At 44.1% G+C, this 27,077-nt stretch overlaps 3 protein-coding genes across 3 annotated transcripts in view; 2 read left to right on the forward strand and 1 right to left on the reverse strand.

The window, feature by feature from the left end:
• The window catches only part of T265_02632 (hypothetical protein), a gene marked incomplete at both ends in the record, with an annotated part of 28,258 nt that extends 17,805 nt beyond the window's left edge, over positions 1–10,453 (forward strand). The window contains 2 exons of the mRNA XM_009166930.1: positions 1,657–1,887; positions 10,424–10,453. Coding sequence (XP_009165194.1) covers positions 1,657–1,887; positions 10,424–10,453 — 261 coding nt within the window. The remainder of the gene's footprint in view (positions 1–1,656; positions 1,888–10,423) is intronic.
• T265_13057 (hypothetical protein) overlaps positions 1–27,077 on the reverse strand; it is a gene marked incomplete at both ends in the record, with an annotated part of 50,405 nt that overhangs the window by 10,528 nt on the left and 12,800 nt on the right. The window contains 11 exons of the mRNA XM_009166952.1: positions 1–172; positions 959–1,346; positions 2,728–2,879; positions 3,760–3,844; positions 11,285–11,405; positions 12,929–13,136; positions 14,697–14,798; positions 16,286–16,336; positions 19,261–19,374; positions 21,088–21,267; positions 22,612–22,670. The exon at positions 1–172 is cut by the window's left edge and continues 24 nt beyond it. Of these exons, the coding sequence (XP_009165216.1) occupies positions 1–172; positions 959–1,346; positions 2,728–2,879; positions 3,760–3,844; positions 11,285–11,405; positions 12,929–13,136; positions 14,697–14,798; positions 16,286–16,336; positions 19,261–19,374; positions 21,088–21,267; positions 22,612–22,670 (1,632 nt within the window). The remainder of the gene's footprint in view (positions 173–958; positions 1,347–2,727; positions 2,880–3,759; positions 3,845–11,284; positions 11,406–12,928; positions 13,137–14,696; positions 14,799–16,285; positions 16,337–19,260; positions 19,375–21,087; positions 21,268–22,611; positions 22,671–27,077) is intronic.
• Positions 16,887–23,359, forward strand: T265_02633 (hypothetical protein; the record flags this gene model as incomplete). The annotated part of the gene is made up of 2 exons (XM_009166931.1): positions 16,887–16,911; positions 23,025–23,359. 2 exons carry the CDS (start codon positions 16,887–16,889, stop codon positions 23,357–23,359), a joined length of 360 nt encoding a protein of 119 aa, XP_009165195.1.

Consider the following 27,077-nt stretch of genomic DNA (forward strand, 5'->3'; position numbering starts at 1 on the left):
TCTGTTCGCCACCAGCTGCTCCAATCTCATGCATAATCAGCGTTCTTTGCTGCCCATAGACTTGGATTCCTGTGGCCGCCGCCCAACCAGAAGAGCGTCCTGATAACCCACCAATGGCGAGGCCACCGGTGCCACGAAGGTGTCGGCCGAGAAGACCTTGCAACAAACATGTCTGATAAAAAAAGGTTATGAGCATCATTAGCAGCAGCTCCTCGCCGTAAGACACGGATGACGCAGTTGTCAGAAGAGATAAATTCAACCTCGGGAAGAGTGCATGAAGATATGGAACGCTTATCCATATTGTGATGAGTTTGTGTACAAGTCAGCGCGAATAAGTGGACGCACTAGAGAACACGACCTGATGTTCTTTAATCATGATGGACGGAAATGTGATGTAGCAGACTTTTGTACCGCATATGAAAAATTGCACAGGGGAAGACAAACTGTGAAGAACACACAGCTGTGAACTGTCGGCTTCACTGAGTAATTATTGGGTTTACAGTCTTTTTTTACAAATATGCTAGGTTCGGTACGTTAAAAAGCGGTTTTACCCTTCAGGGTGAGTCTGAAACGATCTAGATCAGCACACCAGACCCAGTATGACGGACACCTTGTGTCTGATGTGCGAGTCTTGACTGTGCTAGCGCCCACCGCGCCTTGAAGAGCATTCAACATTATCCTTTCTTCGGTTGTTGGTCTTCAGACGCGTATTTCCATATCAAAATTTTTACATACTTTGGGATTCATCTCATCACACTGGAACTGTTATTGGCATGATTTCGAATGAGACGTTTCTGTTTTTTCTACCATATTCTCCTGTTACTATTTCGCATTCATCGCTTGCATTCACTTTTTATGTTTGTGACCATGCTCTTCAAAAATAAATGATAATATAGCAGTAGGGTGAAAAGAGGGGCAAATCACAAGTAATCTCAGAATAGCTGACGGATCATCTCACCTTGCCAACTTTGCGCGCGCCGTACACACGGCAGTAAAATACCGTGCGTTGTGTTGACCGTCTAATGGTGTCCAGACGTTTTTCACTAGTGATCACCAGACTTCGTAAGAGAGCGTCACGTGTATTTCGACTCATTGGTACAGAAGACCCGCCCGCATCAGAACGGCCTGAAGAATTCGGCGGGTTTTGGCCTATGAGACGATCTCTTAAGGGAAGTGCCCCAATCAGCAAGGGAGTAGATGGCGTGCCATCATATGGATCCTTAGGATGCTGTTGTTGTTGATGGTGGGAGTTCACTGTAGACCAAAACGAACCGGCTGCGAAGTAGGTGAAACCCAAATGAGCAAAGTATTCCAGCACTCTAGTTGGCTCCAAATAAGCGGTCAACCTGGCAACCAAGATCAGAGCAGGAAAAAATTGCTGAGTTGGAGAGCGTTATTACATAGATATTCACTACGAATAAAAATTGCTTGGAAGTCGTGTCCTAGTCTGATGCACAAACTACCTCAAGTCAACGGGGTTTCAATTTACCAGACGGGGCTGCATTAACCACATTTATATACTGCCCTGAACATCAGAATTACCAATATGGCGCACGTGCATCAAAGCTATTGCCTTCAATGCATAGCTCCTTTTCCAACCCCCTCCCCCACTTGACAGCCCACTGACAGTGCTGGATTTATGTACCAATTTACCAGCTCGCGCGTGCAATGCGCAGCTACCTACCCCCTCCCCCAAATCATCGGCGAACGAAACTGCGGAAGCTACAACCACTGTACGACGAGTACGCGGTTCTTACAGCTGACAATGATGATGATGATGAATATGGTGGACGCACCGAAGATAGTGGAATGCACGCTTCGAAAGTTGAGGATCTGTGTAGGGTAACACATCTGTTTTGCAAGTCCGATGCGGAGGTCAATCTAAACGTAACTCAACATAAATGTAAACAGCCGCAGATGTCGAAGAGAGTTCCGTAGTTTCGAACCCAAACCTTGCCTAGCTTAAAGAGAGGGAGTCAAGGCCTTATGCATCCTTCGGGTTTCAGAGTAATTATGCAAGGTATGATTAACAGAGATGAATAGTTTTTCTTTATTTAGTATAGAGTTCATGAGTAAAGGAAATATTAGGTCAAAACCGAATGGGGAACTGACGAGGATTTTTCTTCAAAACCCTGTCTGGCCCAGAATGATAGTTCAAACATACAAAATTCAAAGACAATAATACTAAGAGCAGCGGTCGAATCCACGATTTACAACTTATTGAACAAGTACACAAACAAGGAGAGACGGCCGATTACCCCCCCCCCCAGGCGTTTTTCATTCCGAGGGTATTGCGGTTACTTTCTTTCCTACCCAATATTTCTTAGTTCCGATTCCTTCTGTGCCAATCTACGGCGTGTTGCATCGAGATAAGAATGTGACAGTCAATGGTGGTCGAATATCCCAACCGATTCCAAACACCGTCGAGAATTCGGTCTGGAAACTGTCTTTTGGGGGATATATGTTAGTCTGGTGACGAAAATCGAAAGCAAGCATACCTGATCGAATACAATTAAAAGCCCCCCTGGGTTTCTACGACATTCCCAGATCGCGAGATTCGGTCATAGGCGGAATACATTCTTGGGTATTCAGAGTTGTGAATTAAATCTGAAAGACGGCAGGCGTTATAGTCTGATAAGTCCTAAGAACTAAGTGTGAGAAGCGACCTAGATAGAGAAAGATACCCCAATAGCCCAATATAATGACAAACGATCATGGAAGACGTACGCCCAGTAGGCTAAGAATCCTTGACAAGTGATCCAACCTGTTGAATTCGTGGTAACGGAATCAGTCAGCTCGGACACATGGGACAATTGATCCTCGGGAAAAATTGCAAGCATCTCTGAAAGCTCAGATGGAGACAAACACCCATCGCGATCCTGAGGGAATCAAGAGGAAGAGGAATCATATATATGGTGCTAGCATGCACGCACGAATCATCATACACTCATCAAGACTTCAAAATAAACGGAGGTCATGCGGATGGGATCTCGAGGGATCGAGGGGCTGGAGTGATTATCTGAAGTAGGATAGAGGTATTATCTAAATCGTTTCGGTCTGATAAGACGTAAAAGTGTTCATCAAACGCTTCAGAGCGAACACTTTGAATGCATCGCAGGCAAGTCATGTTTAATGTTTAATATTCCAATGAGGTGAAAGCAAAGAAACCCTTTCAAAACAACTAAATATGGGTTACTGATTAGCTTTCCAGTTTAACTATCCCAGAAAAAGTCTCCGTAACTATGGATGCCTTTTGCGGAAGTCTTCCACTGCGAGCCAAATGAGTTCCCACCGAGATAGAAATGAACAGCGATGACTTCGGGGTGGAAACAAAATATTGACCATCGACTGATCCGAAGCCGCATTAGAAATGACACTAGGAGTCATTCTCAGTTCGTTGTGTGAGGTGATAGCAATCAGACGCAAAACGACCTGGTAGGGCTATGTATGCAACGTTACTGTCGGACAGAACTACTTTATGGAGGAATGATGAGCTCAACAATCAAACTAGGGAGACTGAAATCACTGCGTCAATAACCTGCATAATGTAGCACGACGGTGGCTAACAGACTTAACGTGGAACTATCGTGTTTTCGCTTACTACGGAGTACGACTGAATAGAAAAGGCTGGGGATATAGATCAACCGAACGTGTAAGTTCTTCTGATGGACAAAACACTCTGGGTCACCTCTCACTATCAAAGGTGTGCGGGCAAAGCAAAAAAACACCTGAATCCATCCCGAGGGAAAAACAACTTACGAGATCATATTTGTTGAACAACATGTGGAGAAACTGTATGCCTAGTGTAGATAATTCCGTACTGCATCCTGAGGGGACTGAGAACCTGCGAAGCAAGAACGGAAAAAAGCAACGTCAAGCGATCATCCCTGTAAGTTATCGATCACTGTTGTGGTGTTGCAAAGTAAACACATCGGCGTCATGGTGTGGAGGTATAAAAGTGTACATTTACCGGAGAAATCACCCGACAGCCACGCATATGAGTCTCCAAAAGGCGGATTCAAGAAACACCTAGTACACACAAGCACGGCGACAAACCCCAAACAAGTTTGGGACAATAAAAAAGGCAAGACATAAGAAAATGACGATAAAAATCACCCAGATGGAACACTGGTTGTTTGCAAGTCAGTGACAAAGAAAAATGTGTCACACCACCATCATCCCCGTTAACAACAATGAGTAACCGGAATAATCCGCACCGTTTGCGGACATGCACTCACTCGGTACTACATAAACGGAAGCAAACATGAGGAAGACAAGGTAAGGTTAAAACGACGTAATGGAAAATGACTTCACCGGCCTATTGGGATGAGAAGATATTCCCAAATATGACACTGATAGCCTTAGGATGAGGGGGAAGTGGTGGGTTTGAATAAACACCTATCCCAGACGTTCTTGTACACACAAACGTAGAGGTAGTGATAAGCCTAGGTGTAAATAAACTGGGGTGCATCAAAACCATATAATTCGTGGCAAAATGCACATAACTACAAGTCAATACTTTTCTTCCCAAAAAAGTGCAGTTGTCAGAACATGATAGGAGTAGTCTTTAGTCCTCCAATCAATGATACACAATCGGCCCAGGTATACAGAAACCCTGGCTAGCTTCGTAGCCGCTCTGGTCTGACGGGCCTAGAGTCAGTCTATTCGAATCCACTATGCAGAAGATTGATCGTCGATCTGCCGCACTAAATGTCGCGACAGAGGGAAAGCCAACATGAAAGACTATGCCAGTGGGCAGCCAAATGAAACGATACGCAGAAGCGTTGTATATTTGATGTTAGAAAGACAAGCAATAACATAATGGTGAGATAGGTTTCAATAAACGATCGATTCTGAGACAAATTTGGACCTGAATACCTAAAAAAGACGACATTGGATAGGACAAATATACTGGTAATGTGCATGGCTAAACAACCTATTTCACCAGCAGAGCTACACAGGGTTTCTATATATCCGGGTCCAATCCATACTATTGCTCGGAGGGCCGATAAATGTGACTATTACGCTGGATACGCTTCGCTTTATTCTGGATCATTTTTTCAGCCCTTTCAACCCCCAACCAATTCTTCACTTCACTACATTTTATCATTTGAATGAATTATGCAGCAGTTAACCAAAGAAAGCCTGGAAGTGCGAGAAATATCTTCCTGACACCTCATTGGGCTTCTTACTGAATTGCACACTAAATTTTGACAGGAGGATAATACAACATAAGTTCGGAAACCCACTGGAAGCTTTACAGCAGCTTTTCTCAAGCGGTGATAGAAGAATGTTCGCTAGCAAGGAGCGGTAGAGACGTTGCTCTAGCTGTTTATAGTTGTGATCAGCTGGAATGATTGCTCCACTAATAAAAATGATGATGCATCCAAAAAGATGCTCGTCACAAGACATCATAAGTAGCAAAGTCCATGCAGTTTGCTAAACAAGTACGTGATAACAGCTAAAAACGTCCGATTCAATATAGCAAAATTGATGTAAGTGAAAGTGAGTTTTCTCCCACTCCGATTAGCTTATGAGGTCCCGCAGGAAACGGGGGAATTTTATTGCTTTCACACCATAAGTATACTCTCCTGGATGGGAAGTTGTTAGAGTTGCCTTCTTAATCATCTTAGCTGACCCTAGCCCGTAAGAAGGGACACTACTAAAACGACCAAACATTCCCGAGAAAACTTTTTTCTAGCTCTATATACGATTTCGTAGTGAATTTGCAAAGATATCGAAAGAAACTGGCGAAGAAACCCACTCAGCAAGCGAAACGTCCCAGAAAAGGCCACTCTCTTTATCAGGGGAGGGTAACTAAATGTGATTTGTCGTGCCCAGTGAAGTAATACACTTATCAGTACCGATATGCGTGAATTTATGCACAGGTTATGATCTGAGTTAACATTTCAACGATTATGCTTAAGGTAAATTGGTAACTGGGCACAGTTCAAATATAGTTAGACGTAAGCATTCACGCAAAAAGGAGGATTTGTACGAGTGATTGGATTCCGAAAGATTGGATGTCCAACACTAACAAGTATTCAAACAATTTAAAGCAAATCAATTGTCACAGCCACCTAACTTAAGTGGGTCCGATATCCAGTATTCATAACCACCCAAAAGTGATAAATAACTTTCACCAGGCTAAGCTAAGTTGAAAAATATGTAACACTTTCCTAGCCAGGACAATATATTTATTTGAAAGACAATATGAATAGCAATATGGATTCTCTCGTTTGATTCACCAGTTTTTGATGATTAACCCAATAAAACCTAGAAGAAGTGCTGAGCGATTCCATGAGCTTTGATAAGAAGTCCCTGTTGTGACTTGCTGAACGGTCGTGCAACTCCGTATCGGTCCCTTGGCCTCTTGCTCCGCCTAATATGATAATGATAATGATGATAATAATGATAATGAGAATATTATATATATATATAATTATATATAATATGATAATGATAATAATGATAATGATAATATGATATACTAAAAGGCACGGTAGCTGCAGACATCCCTTTATGGAGACAAAGGATGATTATTGCCACTGTATTTATAGGGTAATCACAGAATATTCCACAAGGTCGTGCTGGAATCTTCGTGAGGGGACGAAAGGCGTCAAGCAAAAGATGCTCGTTTCAGATTGGTTGGCACTCTGACCAATCAGAGCATGCCTCTGTTTGGTCCGTAGCCTGAACGTCACATCTGTTCTAATGATGTGATGTTCAGTTATTAGGGACGGCTGACTTCCAGACAGTCCCCTTGGCAATTAGTACCGAACATCTGCGTACATTCGACAAGACAAGAAGACTACCGCAGTTTCGACTCGACGGCTGCTACGTACAGCGTGTGGTGCTTTTGAATTCGTGCTAGCACCAAGTAGTTGGACAGCCTTTCTTAATCCACTCATAACGAAACAACAGTCCATTTAAACTGAACTGGCAGTCCACCACAGGTACATCTCCTGGATGTAGTGTACAGACTGGTTGTGAGTCTACACGTGGATGCGCCGCACCCAGACGCAGGTTGAACATTCGAACATCGTCTTATAAAGTGCATCCATGTTTTTTACTACCAAGTTGTTGGATGCAATTCCATCACATCAAGTAAACGTCAAAGAGAAGTCTTCAGGAACTGTTTGCGGCTTTCAGGACAGATGAAAGTGAATTCCAAGATAAACAAGTGTTTTAAAGTAAAAAATTTACTCAAAGAACGACTTCCGCGACATTCCCTAATAAAGTTGCTCTCAGTAATGACGTAATACAATATTGTGCTGGGAAAAATTACTTTACAGCTAATGGAGTTGAGTGGTCAGGTACTACCAGAATAAAGCTATGGTTCAGCAAGAAGCCGGATGCTGTACACATTTCGAGCCAAAATGTGAAGTTTTCATGGATGTGCTCCAGAGTCAAACCACCGACTACCGCGACTTCCGACGACTCACCGCGGTAGTATCCCTCTACAAGCCAATCGAAACTTTCCTTGAAAGTCAAAACTGAATGGTCAGTTGAATCCATTTCACCAACTAGCTGATACATGAAACGCAACCCACCAAGTTGCCACAAGGCTTATGCGGAGATTCACTCACGTTCCAGTATGACCTCTGGAATAGGTATGCCTGAACGTGTACACAGCGGAGGCTTTTGCGTTACTTTGTAAAGCTCTTGAAAGAATATCTAGATCGGGAAACAGTCATGAACTAATGAGTTATCCTTTGAACTATCTTCGCGAATCATGGATCTCGTCTGAAATTATCTTTAGCAATCACCTTGGTACGAGTATGCCATCACACCCACAACTCCCCTGTTGTGTTTTGTAACACCTGCCTGATGCCTATTCCTTGTTTGCTTTACTTCCGAAGTTCACGGTCATCATGGACGAAGGGACATAATTCTCTGACGTGTACGGTCTTAAACACAGGAAATATCTATTGTTCACGATCCATCGCTGTGAAGAAGAAGTAACAAGCTCACTGTCATGTTGACATTAGAGCACCGTTTTAACGAAAAAAAAAACGCTACATCGATATGCTACAAGGACCAAAGGGCTTATGGGTCAGTTGTTGCAAAGGAACTGGTCAGAAGCCCTATTCTTTTCAGTCCGACAATAGGACGTCTCACTGTTTACTACAAGTGAGTTCAAGTTCATATTAATCAGATGACATTAATGCCGCTATTGTAACGAAAGAGCAAGCTATGTCTGCTAATTGCAGGCTACCAAAAATGGCCGCATCAACTTGCGCCCCAACATTTCCCATATATCACATATACATGCTATGTCCATAAAATGACGGCATTTAAAAGAATAGCCAAGGAGCTCGAATAATTTGAACACAGTACTAAGAAACACCCACATCAACAATCACGCCCAAGGACGGGACGACTGGCCGATATATCAGTCGAATGATGGCTTGATGGAGCCTAACCATCGAGTACGATTTCAAACGAGTGTCTCCATTTAGTGAAACGCATAGTATTTATAATCTTAACGATTGTCGTATAGCAACTGTAGGTGCCAATCACAAAATGATCAAGCACAGCTGAAAAGTCACATGACTATAAGCTGTAATCGTGACTATAGCGGACTGCATAGGCGTCAAAAGAATGCGACAAAGAGGATTAGAGGTGTCAAACACGCTCCAGAACCATTGTGCGTGACAAATATGCAGTGCTGTGGCTGAAGAACCCAAGAAAGATGCATCCAGTTCTTTAAATTGTCCTGACTATTCTCAGCTAGTCAACACCGGAATAAATCTTTCGGTGTTTGTCACACATTAAACGATGAACACCAACATCAGACCTCGTACATAGTGGAGGCTTTACGCTCAATCATGGACAAGTAGCGCAAAAGGCGTTGATCGCCATATTGACTGCACTGATGTCGTCTAGTAGCACAGCACTCTACCGTATGTACTAGAAGGTTATTCCTCGGAAAAAAATCACATATGCACCCGACCATTAGTATGCACGGGAAAGTTGGTTACATATCTGGATGAGAATTGAGCTGACATGTCACGAGATTTGGCTTACTTAACCACTCCACTGAAAGCCAAACAACTTGTAACTTTAAATCGTGGTCAAAGCGAGTCCATTATGTATTTTAGTCAACCGACGCCATCAGTTAAAAAACGTGGTGCGGACCAATTGCACATTTTCACTTAGTCAGGGTCTTTACAGATCAAATGTGGTACAAAATGTGGTCATCTGCACTGTTCGGTATGGAAGTTGTGTACGCTAACCCACAAAGCAGTGAAGCAGTCTTATGCTGGACATCTAGAAACGCTGAGATAGCCTGGATATTGAGATGGGTAGATGGACTGAGAGTGCTATGAGTAAGCATACGTTATCACAAATCGCATCTGTCCAAAACTTCTTAGGTGTCCTTTCAGGATGATTGACTACTGAAACCATCCATTTCACCACTTTTGTACAGCGATCTATTTGCTTTCCACGTGTCTGTTAGGTTTACGCTTGCGGGTCATATCACACCAATTTACGCCACAAAAATATCTTCGAACTGTTGGACGGGATACTTTGACGGCTGACTGTGATTGAATGGGACACTTTGGTCTGGCGGAAGGGTGCACCAAAGCACGCAGCTGTCACACTATCGACCGAGGAAAAAGCACATGACTGTTGGGACAGTGACAATACACCCTATTTCGCTTGTGCTCAGGGGAATTCAAGGGAAGACCAAGATTTCAAAGTGCTTAGCATGAATAAAACAGGAATATACACGATTCAGTGGAGACCACCCCAAAGGTTATGCCCAAAGAAGGACCGAAAAGCCCCCTCTTCAAGGAAGTCTTTTCAGAATAACTGCTATAGCGGATACAATTCGACATTAGCCTTTCGCCAATGAGAGCGCCAGTCTTTTTCCCAACACGTCACGTCTTCCGTAAATGCATATAACTTGACGATCCCGTGACGACTACTGGCTATTTTTGTTGCCTCTGGTAATGATGATGATCTGATAACCACGAAAGTAGAAGCGTAACTCAGAAAGATGGAGACTGGAAGACCTGTACACGTTAAAAGGATGATAAATGGGTAATACGAACCTATGATGTGACCGTAGGACTCAGAGCCTTTCACCTTCAGTGGGGCGCAATGATTTTAGGGAGGCTTACAACTAAGTGGGCTTTGTCATACTTTTTGTGGGATGCTGAATAGAATCTATGCAGTCCACTGTTATACCACGATTGAGGAATCAGTTACCATCGGAATCCACGTTCTATTGGGGTAACTGTGATATTCTCAGATAACTTTCTACAGGATCCCAACCGAGCCAGGGGCGGTTTCGATAGATAAGTAATCAATCTCCACTGATTATCCTGCTCGTAGTGAATGATCAGCCAGGTCACGAAAACCACCAACCAGAGGATCCCTCGTTCGAACCTATCTGATTTTTCTATTGCTTTAGTATAGGGATGAGAAACATGACAGTATGTAAGCTCTTGCTCGACAGCTGCGTACAGGAAGGATGCCACTGCTGTGAGACTACGACCACTCTCCGGACACCGAATTTCTGACGACTTTCAAAATTGATACAGAACAGTCTTTATCTCGCACTCTAGGTTATTTAAGAAATAACCTAGAGTTCGTTATCAGCCTTTGCGGAGTCTGCGTCACACATTGTAGGGTTTGATAGTATGGACACTTGAATATAAGTCGAAACATTTGCACTGATCATGTAACCCTACTTGTAATTGGTTGAAAACTCTACATGACCACGAATCGATTTCAGTGGCGCATTTGCTGTCGGTTTCCACTCACACTGTCTAATAACTTAGATGTGCAGATAATTAGTAATCATTTTGCTAAGTCGGCACCAGGTCCTTTCTCCATCTCATTTCGAAGCAAAGCTTTTTTCTTATGAATAGACACGATTTTCTGGTGTTCTACATCGGATGCCACAGACGTACGCGAAAGTAGGGAACATGTTTAATGAGGATGACGTTCTAGGAGTACGCAGCGATTTCGGCGCGCTCTATAGGCAATCGGGTTAAAAACCTACTGATAACAAGTCCTAAAAACAATGCAGTGACACTAAAGCCTCATATTTCCCGGCGTACTGATCAACTGGTCATTTCGGACTGAGGATGATACTCACTACTCGCATAAGGATTGAGGGTTTCATCATTATTATACACTGACCGGTCTCCTTTCTTAGTGAAATCCGTTAACTCAACTTGAATGGGCACCAAACAATAGGAAGTATCAGGTGTTCAACAGAAAAATGCGTATACTGTTCAACAACAAAAACTGTGCATATATGGCCCACCTTGGGAAGAGAAACTCATTGGATAGACGGATTTGGTTGTCGTAACCGAACTGCCGCAATACTGTCCACGTGGTTTCGTGTCTTCCCTTTTGCACAAAGATAAGATGAAGAAAAAGAAAACCTGTAGGTATGGGGAAAGGAGGGAAGATGGAAGGGTCAAGTATGTTAGACTGTACCAATCAATCAGTCAATCAACCAGTCAATTATCTAGCTGTAATACCTTTCAGTGCCCCGCTCTCATGCCACTCGAAGGTAGCACGGCGACTGAGATACTACCGGGTTGTCCAAGTTTAGACAGGAACAGTTAAGATACCGGGATTGGGTTCGAACCAAGGACCTTCCGGTCAGTAAGCTGGCGCCCTAACCACTGAGTTAACTCGAGCTCATTTGACTGTACTGTTAATGACTAAAATCCACAGAAGTAAAGGAAATGAAAATCGGAAATCATTGTCATAACTGTCGTTTGCATATGAGAATAGGATCAACCAGGCTTTTTGGTCAGAAGAGTCCGTGTTCTTCCGATGAACCAGTTTGAACCAAAGTCAAGAACTAGGTGTCATGAGACAGAATTCTTGGAAATGCAAACAGACTCGACGAATTTCTTCGAGAATTAGCCATTCATTTCAAGAACCTCTGACATAAAAGTGGAAATTCGGTCGATCCTCCAGTATACGAACCTCTCTTATCCAAAGGGGCTACTATGAATGGGCTTTACAGGCGGTCCCCATATAGGGGAAAAGCGGAAGATCAAACACAAGTTCAGCGAGGTGCACGATCAAAGAAGCAGATAGTCGTTTACCGCAATTGTCAGTAGGAGCACCGTTTGGGATAGTTGGTGACGAGAAAAGTAGTTCGCATTGAGTACAGTATAATGACCAAGTAAGAAACTCAGACCCGGCTGAAGCTGGTAATTTTCGAACATCACTATAGCATTATCAGGATGAAGACAGCTAATCATGAGTCAACAAAACACTGTAAGCCGGTTCATCGACCCTGTATCCACCACACTCTATTGGTATTGTGGGCTGCTTTGCTACAGCTGCCCAACTACATCGCTTGGTTCATGCACACCAAAAAAGGGTCCATAGGGGGTCTAGACATCTCTCCACAGCATAGATAACTTCAGCTAGGACATAACAAGCATGCATTAAAAGCTTCACTTATAGCTACAAAAGGCTCACTAGACGTCGGTCGGTGTGTGTGTGTGTGTGTGATCCACGTGGGCTACAATGAGCAGTTGACAATTCCGTCTAACCATACATCCTCTAAGTCACAGAATACCTAAGGGGAACAAACTGCTTCTACCCAATCTACCGATGACAGCATACAGAACAATGGACCATAGCAACCGCGCTGATAGAGAGGATGAAAATGACCTTATTAGAGATGGGCTGTTGATCTCAAATATAAAAAAGCAGGCTAGGTAACCAAGGCATTGCCGCAGGTTCGCGGTGAGAAAGTCCGTTGGAATGGTACGCGAATAACTAAGCAGCCGCCTCAGGTTGATGTGAATGACAATGACTGGTTTGGCTTTGGAAAAAAAAACACAAGTGCATGAGTTTAGAAACGATACGATTTGCGAACGACACACTCGCAAATGGAAACTAGAAAGCAATAAACAATCAGTCGGAATTATGGAACTACCTTTCTGAGTGATTCCATTCAACGTCACTCCACCGGGACAAGACTGACGAACCAATTGTTTTACATCTTGTAGCGACTGCGTCGTGAGTGGCACAGAGAAACATCGGGACTGGAAAGCTTCCAACTCTCGATCGGATAAATAACCATCGTTGTCCGTGTCACAAATACGAAACACGCGTGTGAGAGCTCGGATACATGCTGGGGTGAGCTGATATTGGTTGGTTAAGTTTGTGAAAATAAAAAAGATGAAGTCAAGCAGTTTGAATTCGATGTAAGACCGAAGAATTCATCATCATCATTATCATCATCATCGACAGCATAACATCAGTGTTCAAGATTGATGTTTCGCTATCGTACAACCGAGCTGAACACGAAACACAAACATACAGACAGACAAATTTTAGCAGGCAAATATTCAAGTGGAAATGATAGTACGTTCCTCCTGTACGCTTAAAAGTGATCAGAGTAGGCCGTCACATCGCTGATGTTATCACGAACGGAGTTGGCCATGGCTATTGTGAATCACAAATCTTAGAAACAAATGTTACTTGCTGACAGAAGTATTTCGGAGAGCTAAAATTTGAAAAGCAACGAACGGGAAGAAGGAACATGAATACCAAAGTAGCACTACAGCATCAGTGAAAGTTATCGAGAGTCCCTCCTTCTGTGCTGCAGATGATACGTGTAATAATGCAATTGGAAACTGAGCTCTTGTAAAATGGATCTAAACGTACGGTAATCATATTGTCAACGCCTATCCGGTAGACGCGCGTTCGAATCTACCACAGGATTTGTAAGATTGGTTCAGCAATAGGTATGGGATGGCTCCAAGAGTTTGAGTATGCGCCGACTTCAACTTACAGGGTGAAATGCGCAATCGAACCCTTCGCTTTTCTAGGTATGATAGGAATGGGACAATCAGCAAACAATGGAACAATAGCAATGGAACAATCCTTGTCTGGGTTTTCTAATCTATCCCGGTGGATCCAGGGAAAGAAGCCTATTGCCGGGTATCCATATCCACATCTTCCGCTCGAATAAACGTAACTTAGAAATGCCTACTTTTAGATTGTAAATAGCATGCTCCTGGATAATTTGTTACTCCGTAGGTCGGAAAAGCAGATCAGAGAAGAGGTTAGGATGGCACTCAGCGGCGTTGCTTGGCGAGCACATATGGGCGCATGATTTTTCATTCGAAAAACCATTTCTGATTCAATTCAGTCAATAGAAAACGCTAGTTAACAACTCTTGAAAAAACCACAGAGTCCAGACAACTATTCTTTTCCGACTGTAGCAATCAGAATTCGTCTACAGCAATCCTTCCAACGACAACACCTTTTAAAACGCGAATCAAACAAACAAGCGTCATCTTGCGTTTTCTCGTCCCGAAGAATGTTTTCAAGAAATGAGCAAGTCTGCATGACTTCCACATAGTAATCGCTCGTAAGTGGGCAGATAATGGTGCTAGTAGAAGCACCATGAGCAGCAGCAACAAAGAATGAAGCAAGTCTATCAATCGAGAGGGAGACTGTGTATCCGCACAGGAAAACAACTGTATGGAAGCTGAGCTGGTCGGGTGAATAATTGGTTGCAGACTGTAGCGGTGGAGAGAAATCTATTAGTCGGTAGGTGGGTATGAAGCTATCACGGTGTCAAGATATCGTTCCTTCAAACGCTACCATTATCAAACAAGTGGAATGAAACAAATTAACACAAGCGTATTGGTTCTCAACTCTTACAAGAGGAGCTGGAAACAATGGTGACCTACCTCCTTCCGCTCAGCATCGTAAAGTGGGGCGGTGGGATAAAGGACAGCCTTTTGAGCGAACCAGAATGTTTCACTCAAGTTAAGTAAAGTTTTCGCGGAACACTGGAATAGAAAACCAAATACAATTCACAGTAGCAAAAATACATACAATGTTGGTAAAAGAGCCTCGTTAGCAAAGATCCAAAAACCAATTGGAAAGTCGTAATGATTACCCAAAAAGGTTTATCAGAATTACCTTTGGAGGAATCACACTGGACGATGCTGAGTGAGAGGATTAGTCTTATTCGTGTCAAAAAAAATAGAACGAAACGAAGAGCAGTTTCGCCAATTTGGTCCCTTCAATAGCGCCAAGTTCGAGTTGCTTCCCCAGAGGGTATTTAAATATCAAACTCCTTGTCACTAGCAGAATCACTTAGCCGGTTTCCTGATGTAGCCTCTCCAAAATGAAACGAATAAAAAGCTTTCGAACTGGAACTGTTGTACATGGAGAAGCAGGGTGTACACGGGTAACAAGGTTTTGAATATTCCTCACGGAGTATGCCCATTAGGGATAATCAGGCGGTTCAAAGGCGCTCAACTAAACTAGTTCTTCGAAACTAGCACTGAACCATGAACACGTCAAACCACGAAAAGGAAGCAACACCAGCACAGTGACACGAAGGAAGGAGGTTGTTAGAGACTGCAGAAGTTTTCAAACCACTGGAGGTATTGAATAGGCCCGATGAGTATAGTATTTGAGCAACTAAGATAGGAGGCGGTCCATTCGGAAGAGTCCGGATTTAATAAGACGAAACAAATGTGCGCGACAACTTTCGCTCGGTTACATGAGTTGATCCTCTTCAAGGACGTCTGGATAAAATCGACGGTTTGACGTCGTAATCTGAGACGGATGAACGGATATGAACATAAACTGGGTTGGAACTCTAAAAAAACGACGAGCAACGGAAAAAACCACATACTTATTCGCATGAAAACCTCACGTAAAACCTCAAGTCCTGAGTAATATCCGCCAGGACATTGAGTATTTTCCCCTGAAGTATACTGTGCTGCACCATCGACAAGTGGGAGTAGGGTTTCTGTGCATGAATATCAAGAAAAGATATTTTGTACCACTAGCTATGGTAAACTACTGGTGGACTAAAGGCCACTCCAATGTCTTGGAATGTCCCTGTTGGGTAAAAGTTAGGAGAATGGAAGCATTGGAAGCCATTCAACGAGGATCAAGGGTCAGACCTGGCATAGCAGTCCCGCATAAAAGGGCTTGAACGGATTATGCATCGTCCGCATGATCAGTATGTTGGGATTGCACAAAAACACAAGCAAGCTTTCTGATAGGAATTATTCGATATTCTGTCCGCGCGCTATATGCCCGATCCCGTTGCCGGATACAAGCGCGCACATCCTTCATGGTAACTACACTCAATCCGACATAAAAATGGGAAACTTATGCAGTAACCCTAGACTTGTGAATGATAGTTAAACTCGCCGCAGAAACACACATACGGAAAATAAAAATATCATCGAAAGTTGAACGAAAACGATAGTAGTCGCCTAGGCACTGGTCTCCCGAGGGATTATTCTAGACTTACTTCAATACAAGTTTCCACCTCCGAGAACTCCGACATAATTGGGAGTGCTTTCTAGAATTGAAATAATAGTATTGTAAGGATGTGGTTGATGGCAACTGGCGAAAATAAATATATTTCCGAGGCAAGAACAGTCATTTGGAGTACAAAATAAGGCGACCTGAAGCAATGGAGAAAAGCAGTAACAAAATTTAAACCGGACCGGTTACAGATCCATCAGGTGCTACTGGCGTGAATCCATTCTTGACTGTCCTCAGTTCTGAGCTGCTCAAGTCAAGTCAGATGACGCTCTCATTTGGTGCGAATTTCCCGATGAAAACCTACGAAACAGACTTCTAGAAACATTCTGAACCAAAAATAAAACTCACCAAAAGCACAGCATCAGAGGCTGTATACGTCAGCCGTAATGGGGGCGAGCAACGCCATGCACATTCCCGGAAACTCACCATGCAGTATTTCTCAGAACCACCAAAAAGTACTGAATTTCGGAGAAGTCACTGTTGCTCTACGGTATAAAAATTTCTATCCCATTGGACGCTAGCCGGGAATTTGGAAAGCACAGGCAAGTGGGAACGTGGGGAAATTGCTTATCCTCATACACAAAATGGGATTCCTTGAGCCGACAGCTAGTGAGTTAAAGAGACAGCTGCAGTTACACAAACCAGACACTTTACCGACAATTAGGCCATCTGTCTGTTTACATTTGTGTTTACATTCAACCCACCCAGCTCGAGAGGTGGTCTTTGAATTTCCCCATTTCCTCAACTGGTGAACTGCTAGTGTCCCCCTGCTTTAAAATGCCATCGTTGCACAGAACCAGCGTCGTTCGTAGTTGGTGTTGGATGGCGTTGTGTTTTATCCTAACTATCAGTTTCAATGTACGTTGTAAACAAGTACGTGGTCCAGCAAACTACAGCCGATCGATCAGCGTGTTTGTAATAAAACGAACGTGACAGAGGCGACCGCTTCAAACATAAGGACGCAGTCTACGTTAGGTATCAGCCACCAGAAACACCTTTCTTGTTGCGTAATCTTCGGCATCTGAAAAGGACTTCACTGAGACTCGAGGTCAAGACGACCGTACGAGCAGACTTACTTAAAAATTTGTGACTTATCTATTCGGTCCAGAAAGCTCCAGTCCTCGGACAATTGAATACCGTAGCACAATAGGCGTTAACTGTCCACAGAATATTCATAATGCGTTTGTTCGTAACCGACTACCAGGTAGTGATCAGAGGACAAAGCTGGTCAGTTTAAAGTGATTGGAGCATGCAACACCGTCTCTCAAGGCTCACAGACGACAGACCATGATATGGCGACGCGAAATACAAGCGACCACTGTCAAGTTGATCATTGTGGAATCTGTGCGCTCCCCAAAGTGAGGTCTGTTTGGTTCGCGCCGCGTTAAGTTTTCAATTTTATAGGACAGGGCACGTAACCGATCCCAGTGAGGAGGTTGCTGTCACTACCTATTTAATGCTTGTCTGCTGTTGTGTGCCGGATTTCTGTTGGGTGGGATCCGAAAATGATGTTATCTCAATCCTGCAGATGATATTTCTCTCCAACATGATGCTGTGATTTGTTTACTTTGGTGGCTTTGGAAAGCCTAATCATCTTGCCTTTGATAATTTCCCCCAGGAGTCAATTGATTCCCTCCACTATCCTCTCCTCTGCTTCCCTATTCACCAATTTCCAAGGCCTTTATCCATGATTGTATGACAGTCGCGTGGCAGTTTCCAGTGGTGGTTTATTGCCGTCTATGAGGATGCCACTCGAATTCTAAGCTTCGTAAAATGCAAACGCGAGGCGAAGTCACGCATGACAACCTTATCAGATTATCCTAGCGGAAGGTTTCAACTGAGATCTGATCTCACAGGTTGAGTCAAGCTGCACTGTACACTAGACTCATCCCAGTTCGGAATTATCGGCAGTGTGCATTTGACGAAGTTCCAGGGAGATCCGAACCAGTAACCCCCAGTTAGTAGACAAAAATCCCAACTTCGATTGAACACAGCACCACAAGTTTGCCGAACAAACCTAAAGTAACTTCATAGGGTGATGATGCGCGTGGGCATTTGCATGTGTGAACTACTTTGCCACTGCTTATCACTCAGCATTAACCAGATAGGTTAAGAATGCATATTTTCCCGTGTGTGAATGATCGAAATCAGACAGAATCGTAAAAGCAGGAAGTACATAAAACAACCAGATGCCTGACGTCCATGAGTGCGATAGGTGTAAGAGCTTCTTACAAAGTAATTACTATACAATACTTTCAAAAACATTCGTAACTCGAAAGTGATGAAGTCCTCTCCCAGATAAAAAAAGATTGGAAATGTTTCCGCTTTTTAAGATTATAACAGCGTAGTGAAATGAGTTTGAATAAGTTTTGAATCAATTTGCAACACAGAACAATAATGCACACTACAGTGCTCCTTCTCTGTTACGAACTACAGAAAACAAAGAGAATCCCGACAATTGGGGCGGCGGTCATAGGGTGGAGTGCGATAGAATGGATACACGGCTGTATTAGAGGCGGGCTTTACAGAGACGGCCCTCGAAAAAGGCAGCTCTATAGAAACAGCTAGTTAAGCTGAAAGGCACGAAACAAGCAACGAAATTCACAGCCTATGATGATTCGGTGAAAAAAGTTCCGAGCCCATATCCACAATGAAGTTAGCATTACTGCTGGGAAGTGAGCTCAGTAGTGCAGAATTGGACGCTGGGTACCTGATTCCCAACTCTTCGGGATCCAAAGTTGAAAACAAGACTGGATTACAATCTGTCGGCGCATGTAGATGCAATCCGGAGTAGTCATAGAACCATCTCTAGGAGCTTGTTACAATAAGATAGCGGTATGATAGAAACGCTTGTCCTATGGCTTTAATCTGAACACTAACAAACGCAGTTATGCAAAAAAAACCAATTGGTTTAACCAGAGCCTGGGAGAAGGGGTAAAAACAACAGGAGATACCTACAGATAGTTTGCTTTCATTGAGCAGATCCAATTTGTTGCCTACAAGGACGATGGGACTGTGACAATCCGGATTCGCACCATTATGTCGTATCAGGGGGAGCCAGTAGGAGGAAATCTGTGATCAAAACGGAGTGAGAACGAATAGAGGATCAGATATGGAATAGAAGACGAAGACCAAAGGACAAGGGGCAGACCTCCAGGATAACATCAAATGTCCTTTGACTGTGTTGCAATAAGTTACCCCTCTTGCGTGTCGGACCTCGATCCGACACTGTTTAAAAGCTACCTGCCGAATTGGGCTTTGCTTGAAACATGTTGAAAGGTTATCTAGCATACAGCCCGCGAAATTGTGTACTTTCCCAGATTTTTGAGCACAACTTGTGTACTCTTAATCCTAGAAAGACAGTACTACGTGTGCAACTGAAGAAGCTCAAATACCACCAGATGCCAAGTTCTGGTCTTCAGAATTATCCATGAAGTGAATAACCTACGAAAAATAACCGTAAAAAAAGGTGGCCACGTGGACTTCCCACTAACCGGTCAAGAACAAGTGTGTTTTACGCGGAACTCACGCCTAGGAACCGAGTGACAGCCATTTTTTCAAAAGGCATGCCTGTCATCACTAACCTTATATAGATATTTACCTCCAAATAGGACTTCACACCCTGTCATAAGCTCAACTTTTGTGGGTTGTAGTATGCATTTACACGACAGTCCTTGAGCACGCTGTTGGTAATCCTAAAACTTAAGCCTGAGTATCCTGAAATAACCGCTGTCAGGTCCGGAAAAGACGGACTGTTTCAGTATCACCGCAATCAGAGACGCTGTAAGAATGTGGAATCCAAGACCTTCTACATACTATTAGGAGGAAACAGACCGACAAAGTATTAATCTACCAGACGACTGACACTGCTTCAAGCTGGCGCCCAAAGAATGCAAGGTCTTGAGAAGAAAACAACGAAACAGTCACAAAGCCGATATGATTTTTAGACAACTCTCATTGCAAGTCACCGCTGCCTATCTTGACCCAAATGTCACATAAAATTCCGTGGACATATGAATCAAAGATGTTATGCATAAAGGCACTACTGAGGATAAAAGTTCTTTCAAAAATTAAACATGCGAAGGTCGGAACCACGAATAGTGGCCAAATTTGCATTGCAAATTTCTTCTGTAACAAAAAAGCGAAAACGCTCGAGGGTTGGAATTAGGTATTTGGTAAGCGGTGAATTTATGTTACGGAGTGTACAACTGCGTATTTGATTCAGTGTTGCCACCGGAGCCGTGTTATTCTTGAAGCCTTCAGTCAGAAGGCCTGTTCACAACACATGTCCCTGTCAGCCATCCACTTTGCATTAGCCATACTATTCGAAGGCGGAACTAAGGGGTTTTAGAACACCTAATCCACCCCAACTGGTTCAGTGCATTGGCTAGGTAACCGAAGTCAACAAAATTGGTAGTGTTCGGTCTTAGCTAATACCTGATCAGACGAAACCAGCAAGCTTCAGAAACATCTCCCGGATTTAGTGTGCTAGAAAACCGATCGCAATGCGACTTGTATCGACAATTACAAAGAGCCACCCGAGATGTTGTTCACGTTATACCCACCATATCGATTGACTGCTTCGTAGTAAGCAGATTACGTAACCGTGTCGCTCAATAAAATCTCGCAGTACCCTGTGGCGAGACGATACACTGGACGCCTTGATATGTTTAGCTGAGCTGTAAGAAGTTCATGCCTACCACCAGTGCCACAGAAGAAAGCAGAGGCCAATCGTGTATAGGAATTGAAGAGAAAACACATTCGGTGTGTAAGTGCAACACTTACTCTCTCCAAAGATTTTTCATCGTCCAAGGCGTGTACGAGACAAATCACATCAGCTCGACGAATTTCAGCACATAGTTGTTCATGGGACTGTGTGCGTGAAGAATAGTCCACTATCTGAGTGGGGACGCGTTCGGGGGTAACATCGGCCGGGATGGTAATTTCTTCAGCCTGGGCGGGAACCTGCAATGAGATCAGTGAACGACTTTTTCACCGGAACCAAATGGCTGAGGATCAATGATTTCCTATCCGTGGTGTATGAGTGAATTTATAGTAAACACACTACAAAACATTACTAAGCACCCTCTGCTGACTGTTCTGTCAAGTAGTAAAGGAAAAAAATGAGCCCAATCTAGGGTTGAACAGAGCTATAGTTGTGTCTGTTGGGTGACCTTCAAATGATGCTGCAATAGATTTGCGTCTCGCGCGCATTCAATAGCGTTCTATGGAAATTCGGTTGTTTCCGTCGAAAGCACTTACGACGCTTAACGGTGGCCTTCAATGTCCAAAACTGCAAAAACCAATTTCATTTAGTTAGCAGATCAAGTAACTTAACATAATTTAATGAGTAAGGTGTACATGAAACAGGAAGTCAATTGAGAAACGGTATTAGCTACCTGATAAGTAACAACTAGGAGGAACTGACTTTGTTCGTGAATAGTTTGCAGTGAATGATTATCATACCCAATCGACAAGCCGGTCGTTTCGTGTGGACCCCGATACCTGTCCATTAGAATACTTGGAGAAAAAGTAGCGAAGCGGCTAAAGAAAGTGCAGGTTGTCAGTCAGCCTGCAGAGTAACTATGACGTAAAAGACTCTATCCTCGATGGGGGGGTTGTCACTTTCTTTCTGAAAACCACTGGAACGATCCGGCCTCTTTGCAATCTGAGCACTTGCTCCAATACCAGCCAAATCGAAGTTCAACACAAGTTAACTCGATGTGTCATAGAATAAAAGCTAGACAGAAGAGGGTAACAATTGGGGCAGTTGAGTTCCTGGTCACGTCCGCTTGCCGTCGGAAGATTAGGATGAAGTGGGTATGGAATATCAGTTGCAATTTGAGTTTGCAGCTACAGCCATGTCAGAATCAGACTGTTGCCATGTGCTGATGATGAGCATAGCAATCGCTTTAAATGTGAATTTCGTTCGCTGGTGAAATCCTATTTATTGTCCATATCCGACGGACTCAAACAAGTTATTAAAGAAGCCCTCTTCAGCTGATTGATCGCCACTGCCAATAACTCAAGCAGGTTCGCTTCAATGGGAAGGTCCGCTCTTGGGGGAGGAGCCAAATACCAAACTTCAAACAAGAGGTAGGCCTGGATTGAAAACAGATGCGCAGCTTCAGCCCAATGTCTGTTCCGCACAGCACTCTGTAGAGATGTGGCCTGTTTCTCAGTTAGAAAAACTCACCGGAAAACCATAAAAATCTATGTCATCCTGAACAGAAAGATACACTAGGACATGAGTCATAGGACAAAAATGTAAAGTGGAGAAAGGAGAATGCGTGAGTTTACGTAGCTCACCTTTGGAGAGAATTCCTCACTGACTAGTGAGAGAATAAGTGTTGTCTTTCCGACTTGCGCTGAAGGGGAGAAAGGCGGTAGCACACGTGATCAGACAGATGCAGATCAGTGTTTCAACTGTACACATGGGAGCAGAGGAGTGCAATGTGTCATAGTTCGTCTGATACAAGGAAATAACAACGATAATATCGTACTCTGTATAGTGACTCGTAGCTCAAGCACCGTCAGTTTCGTTTTGCAAAGGCGCTGTGATCAAGGAGATACCGCAAGTACAACTCTGGAGTACTAGAGTGCTGTCACAAAACTCCGCAAAAGCGAGTTACTACGACTCATTAAAGGAACAATGAAAATACCTCAGTGCAAACGGTGCCTACTGGAATTTCTTCAATGAAAATACTATGACTATCTCCCAGTATACCATGCTCGGCAGAGAATCCGGTTCCTTGAAGTGTTCAAATTCCTCACTCATTGTCAGCGCGCAATCCTCCGAAGAGCCCTTAAGTCCTCATTCCCTGCTGAGGCGAGATGGACCAAGTGGTTAGAGAGCGAATTTACTGACCGGAAGGCCCATAGTTCGAATCTGAGCTCTGCCTCTCGACTTCCCCTGTCTAGGCTTGGGCTGCCAGGCAGTATCCCAGCCCTCGTGCTTCCTTTGTGTGGCATGGCAACTAGGCACCGAAAAGGTGATACAGCTGAACGATTTTTTTCTGGTGATAAAACATGGCGAACATTGCGATCGAGCGCCTAATATGTTGAGAGGAAACGAGAATTCACAATATCATCAAAGCATTATTAAAACACCAGTAAACGCTGTAACGGAAGAGCCATACAACCATGGATAAAGGTCTTAGAAACTAATGAAAAGAGGTGGAGGGGATGAGAGGGAATTACTACGAAAAACACCGTATTCCTGCGGGAAAACTCAAAAAAATCGTCTCGCTGTAACATCTTATCAGTGCCTAGCTGCCACGCTACATGAAGAAAACACGAGGGCTGAGGAGCAAACAGGTCGCTTCGTCCACACACGAGTGGTGGAGATGAAGAGGTTGGGTTCGAACCACGGACCTACTGGTCAGTGAGTTCATACGCTAACCACTGAGCCATCTCAAGCTCAACATAGCACCATATCGGAGCGAAATACCATCTGCGGGATTGAGCAAACACCATTTTCGGACCCTACTCAACAGAAATCCAGCACACAACAAGAGACAAGCATTAAATAGGTAGTGACAGCAACCTCCTCACTGGGATCGGTTACGTGCCGTCCTATAAAATTGCAAACTAAACGCAATGCGAACCAAACAGACCTCACTTTGAGGAGCGCAAGGCTTTCACAATGCTCAACTTGACAGTGGTAGCTTTTATTTCGCGTCGCCATGTAATGGTCTGTCGTCTGTGAGCCTGGTTAACATGGACTTTCCTTGAGAGACGGTGGTGCATGCTCCAATCACCTTAAACTGACCAGCTTTGTCCTCTGGTCACGCAATCCCGATTTATTATTTGGTAGTCGGTTACGAACAAATGCATCATGAACACTCTATGGCCAGTTAGCGCCTGCTGTGCTACGGTATCCGAATGTCCGAGGACTTTTGAGGCTTTTGGACCGAGGAGATGTCACAAATTCTTAAGTAAGTCACCTCCTAGGGTGGCTTTGTTGGTTGACCTCGAGTCCCACTGAACTTTGTTTGTGATACAAGAAAGGTGTTTCTGGTGGCTTACACCAGTCGCTGATAACGTCGTTGTGTTTGAAGCAGTCGCTTTTGTCACATTCTTTTTATTACAAACACACTGATCAGTAGGCTGTAGTTTGCTGGAGCACGTGCTTGCTTCCAAATTACATTGAAATCGAATCCAACGTCAACAGCGAATGACACTGGCGACCATGACATTTCAAATCAGGAGACACTAGCAGTTCAGAATTCGAGGGAATGTCGGGATTCAGAGTGTCTCTTGCCGGGGATGTGAAGTCAAAAACACCGGAAGAAAATGAATGTCAAATGATTTGAAAATGTTCAACCTCGCGTTTAGAATGATGCTTCTTGTTATTTGTAATATTCTCAATATTATTTCTGATCATTTGATTAGCAATCGATCCTTTGAGTTTCAGTCTGCGTATGAAATCAAACAGCTTCTGCCAATTCCCAGATACATTGCCTTACTCATTTATAGAATCTTCTGATCACACTAGGTTTTTTCATCAGTACGCGTATCCCGCTTGAGGTGATGTCCAAAAGATCTTTTACCTGAACTGTGCTGTGCCCGAAGGCATACGTCGTCCCGCATCAACTGATTGTTCTGGAATGAATAGCCTAGACAGGAGCTAGCAGCATGCCAGGGTTGGGTTCGGACCACGGACATTCTGGACATTCGCACATTAACCACTGAGCTATCTCTCGCACCAAATGGTTTCGCTGACAAAAGGCTTCCAGGGATTAGTCTGACGAATCGAGCGAAATAATCAAAGGACATTTCCAGCATTTTTTTCTTTTTCTTTAATATATTCGGACTTTTGGACCCCCCAAGCCTTCTGGTCTGCGAGAACACAGCTTCACCTGACTTCGGATGATGCGTCGCGTTGAGTTGTGGTTACAAGCAGAAGGAAGCTGTCCACGGGCCTACAACAAAGCCACTTCTCTACCGGAGATCCAGAGATTGGATGAGACTGGCTGGGTGATACTGCAAGTAAATTTCCGGCTTTAAGTAGCACTTTGAAAACCTGCCTCCAGTAACTTAAAATCCGACGAGCCGGTAGGCTGGTGTGGTCTGGTCGGTTCTGATAGGTTATAAATTTATGAAGTTATCAATGAACAAGCAAGGTGTACACGTTGTGCGGACAATTGAAAACTGCAATGAGAAACAGCAGAGGACAAGGACATAGTCGTGTTCCACGCAACTATTCTAGGATCGGCAGGCGATGGTTGACCCTCGCCACCAGCAACTGACGGTAATGTGGTCTGTTTGGATTCGGAGCGGGTTCGTTGGTAGGCCTCACGTAGCCAGGCTAGCTCCGCTGTTCCCAAAATTGTTACTGCAGAGGAACAGCCTGCGGTCGGAACACATCTGAAGCGGGGATCTCTGCTGTCCACGCGTCTCGTATCCAAGGCCAAACAAACCCCCAGTTGGTCTGCAGGGGTCAGGAAGCATTACCTATAAAGACCTTTCCATTAGCCAACATGGCGGTAGGGATGCCACATGGACATTCTCCAGCATAGCATAATGGATTGCTTGGGTGCACTACGCACTGCACCACGCCAAAATCTGGTTTAGATTAGCATTACTCACTGAAAAATCCTAGAAATTGAGTGCTTGGGGGTAACTACAAACCCCCAAAACGAGTACAAGAACATTTTACTTTGCCACATTCGTCTTGGGGCTCGTGTGCTCAATATGCAATCCACAAACGAAATATTTGTGTACTCCGGCTGCTCACGTGAACTAATGCCATACGGACGGTACTCAACATCAGAATCATGTCTTCAGGGTCTCATATTATTTCATAGTAATTATTCAATCGCGAATTAAAGCGCGACAAGTGATACTCTTATGCTGCTGACTTTTACGGCTGAACCATAGCTATTTTCGCTGACGAAGAGACTGGACCTTACCGTGGTGTGACGGTTTGCGCACCTTCAACGATCCTTGAGCTATACTGGAGAGTGTCCCGCGACACTCACAGAGTCTCTCATACCAGGTTGGTCAATGGTGAGAGGTCTGACGAAAAACTGGACCTTACCGTGGTGTGACGGTTTGCGCACCTCAACGATCCATTGAGCTATACTGGAGAGTGTCCCGCGACACTCAAAGAGTCTCTCATACCAGGTTGGTCAATGGTGAGAGGTCTGACGAACACAGTCTCCTGGCCCTCCAGGTTGGGGGTTGGAACATGTGGCGACTTGTTCCGTAGAAATGGTAATGCATTTGCATTTCCCGCCAAACACCGCTGCCTTGCGGTTAGGCTTTTGAGCCAAAGGCTTTGGTTGAGGACCCTAATCGTCCTCCTGTCTAGGTGTAGGCGCCCTGGCAGTATCCCAGCCCTCGTACAACCATGACCTACGCAACTAACAATACTCTCATGCCACATCGGCCGTCGCGTGGTGCCATCAGCCGGGTCGCCTTACTTGCTGCATACAGCAGGGCGGGTAAGCGAAAACAGGCTACTGCTGACGCCTCCCTTCTTTCTCCTTCACATACTTTTTCTTCCCCCTCTCCCCACCCCATTAATAACTCTCTCCTTGTAGGCCCAGCACTTAGGACTGATGACTCCGTTCGTCATGCATCGGTTTTGCGTGCAGCATCTGCTCGTCACATGGTACCGACATCTTCAGGAATCTCCAGATCAGTCCTCAAGCCTCGACACCCACTCTATCTAGCCGCGTTCAATGTTCGCACTCTGAAGCAAGCAGGACAACAAGCTGCTCTTGCACTCACACTGGACTCGCTTGGCATTGATGTGTGCTGTGTCTCAG

The sequence above is a fragment of the Opisthorchis viverrini genome (genome assembly GCF_000715545.1).
Source record: "Opisthorchis viverrini unplaced genomic scaffold opera_v5_33, whole genome shotgun sequence".
Lineage (NCBI taxonomy): Eukaryota > Metazoa > Platyhelminthes > Trematoda > Opisthorchiida > Opisthorchiidae > Opisthorchis > Opisthorchis viverrini.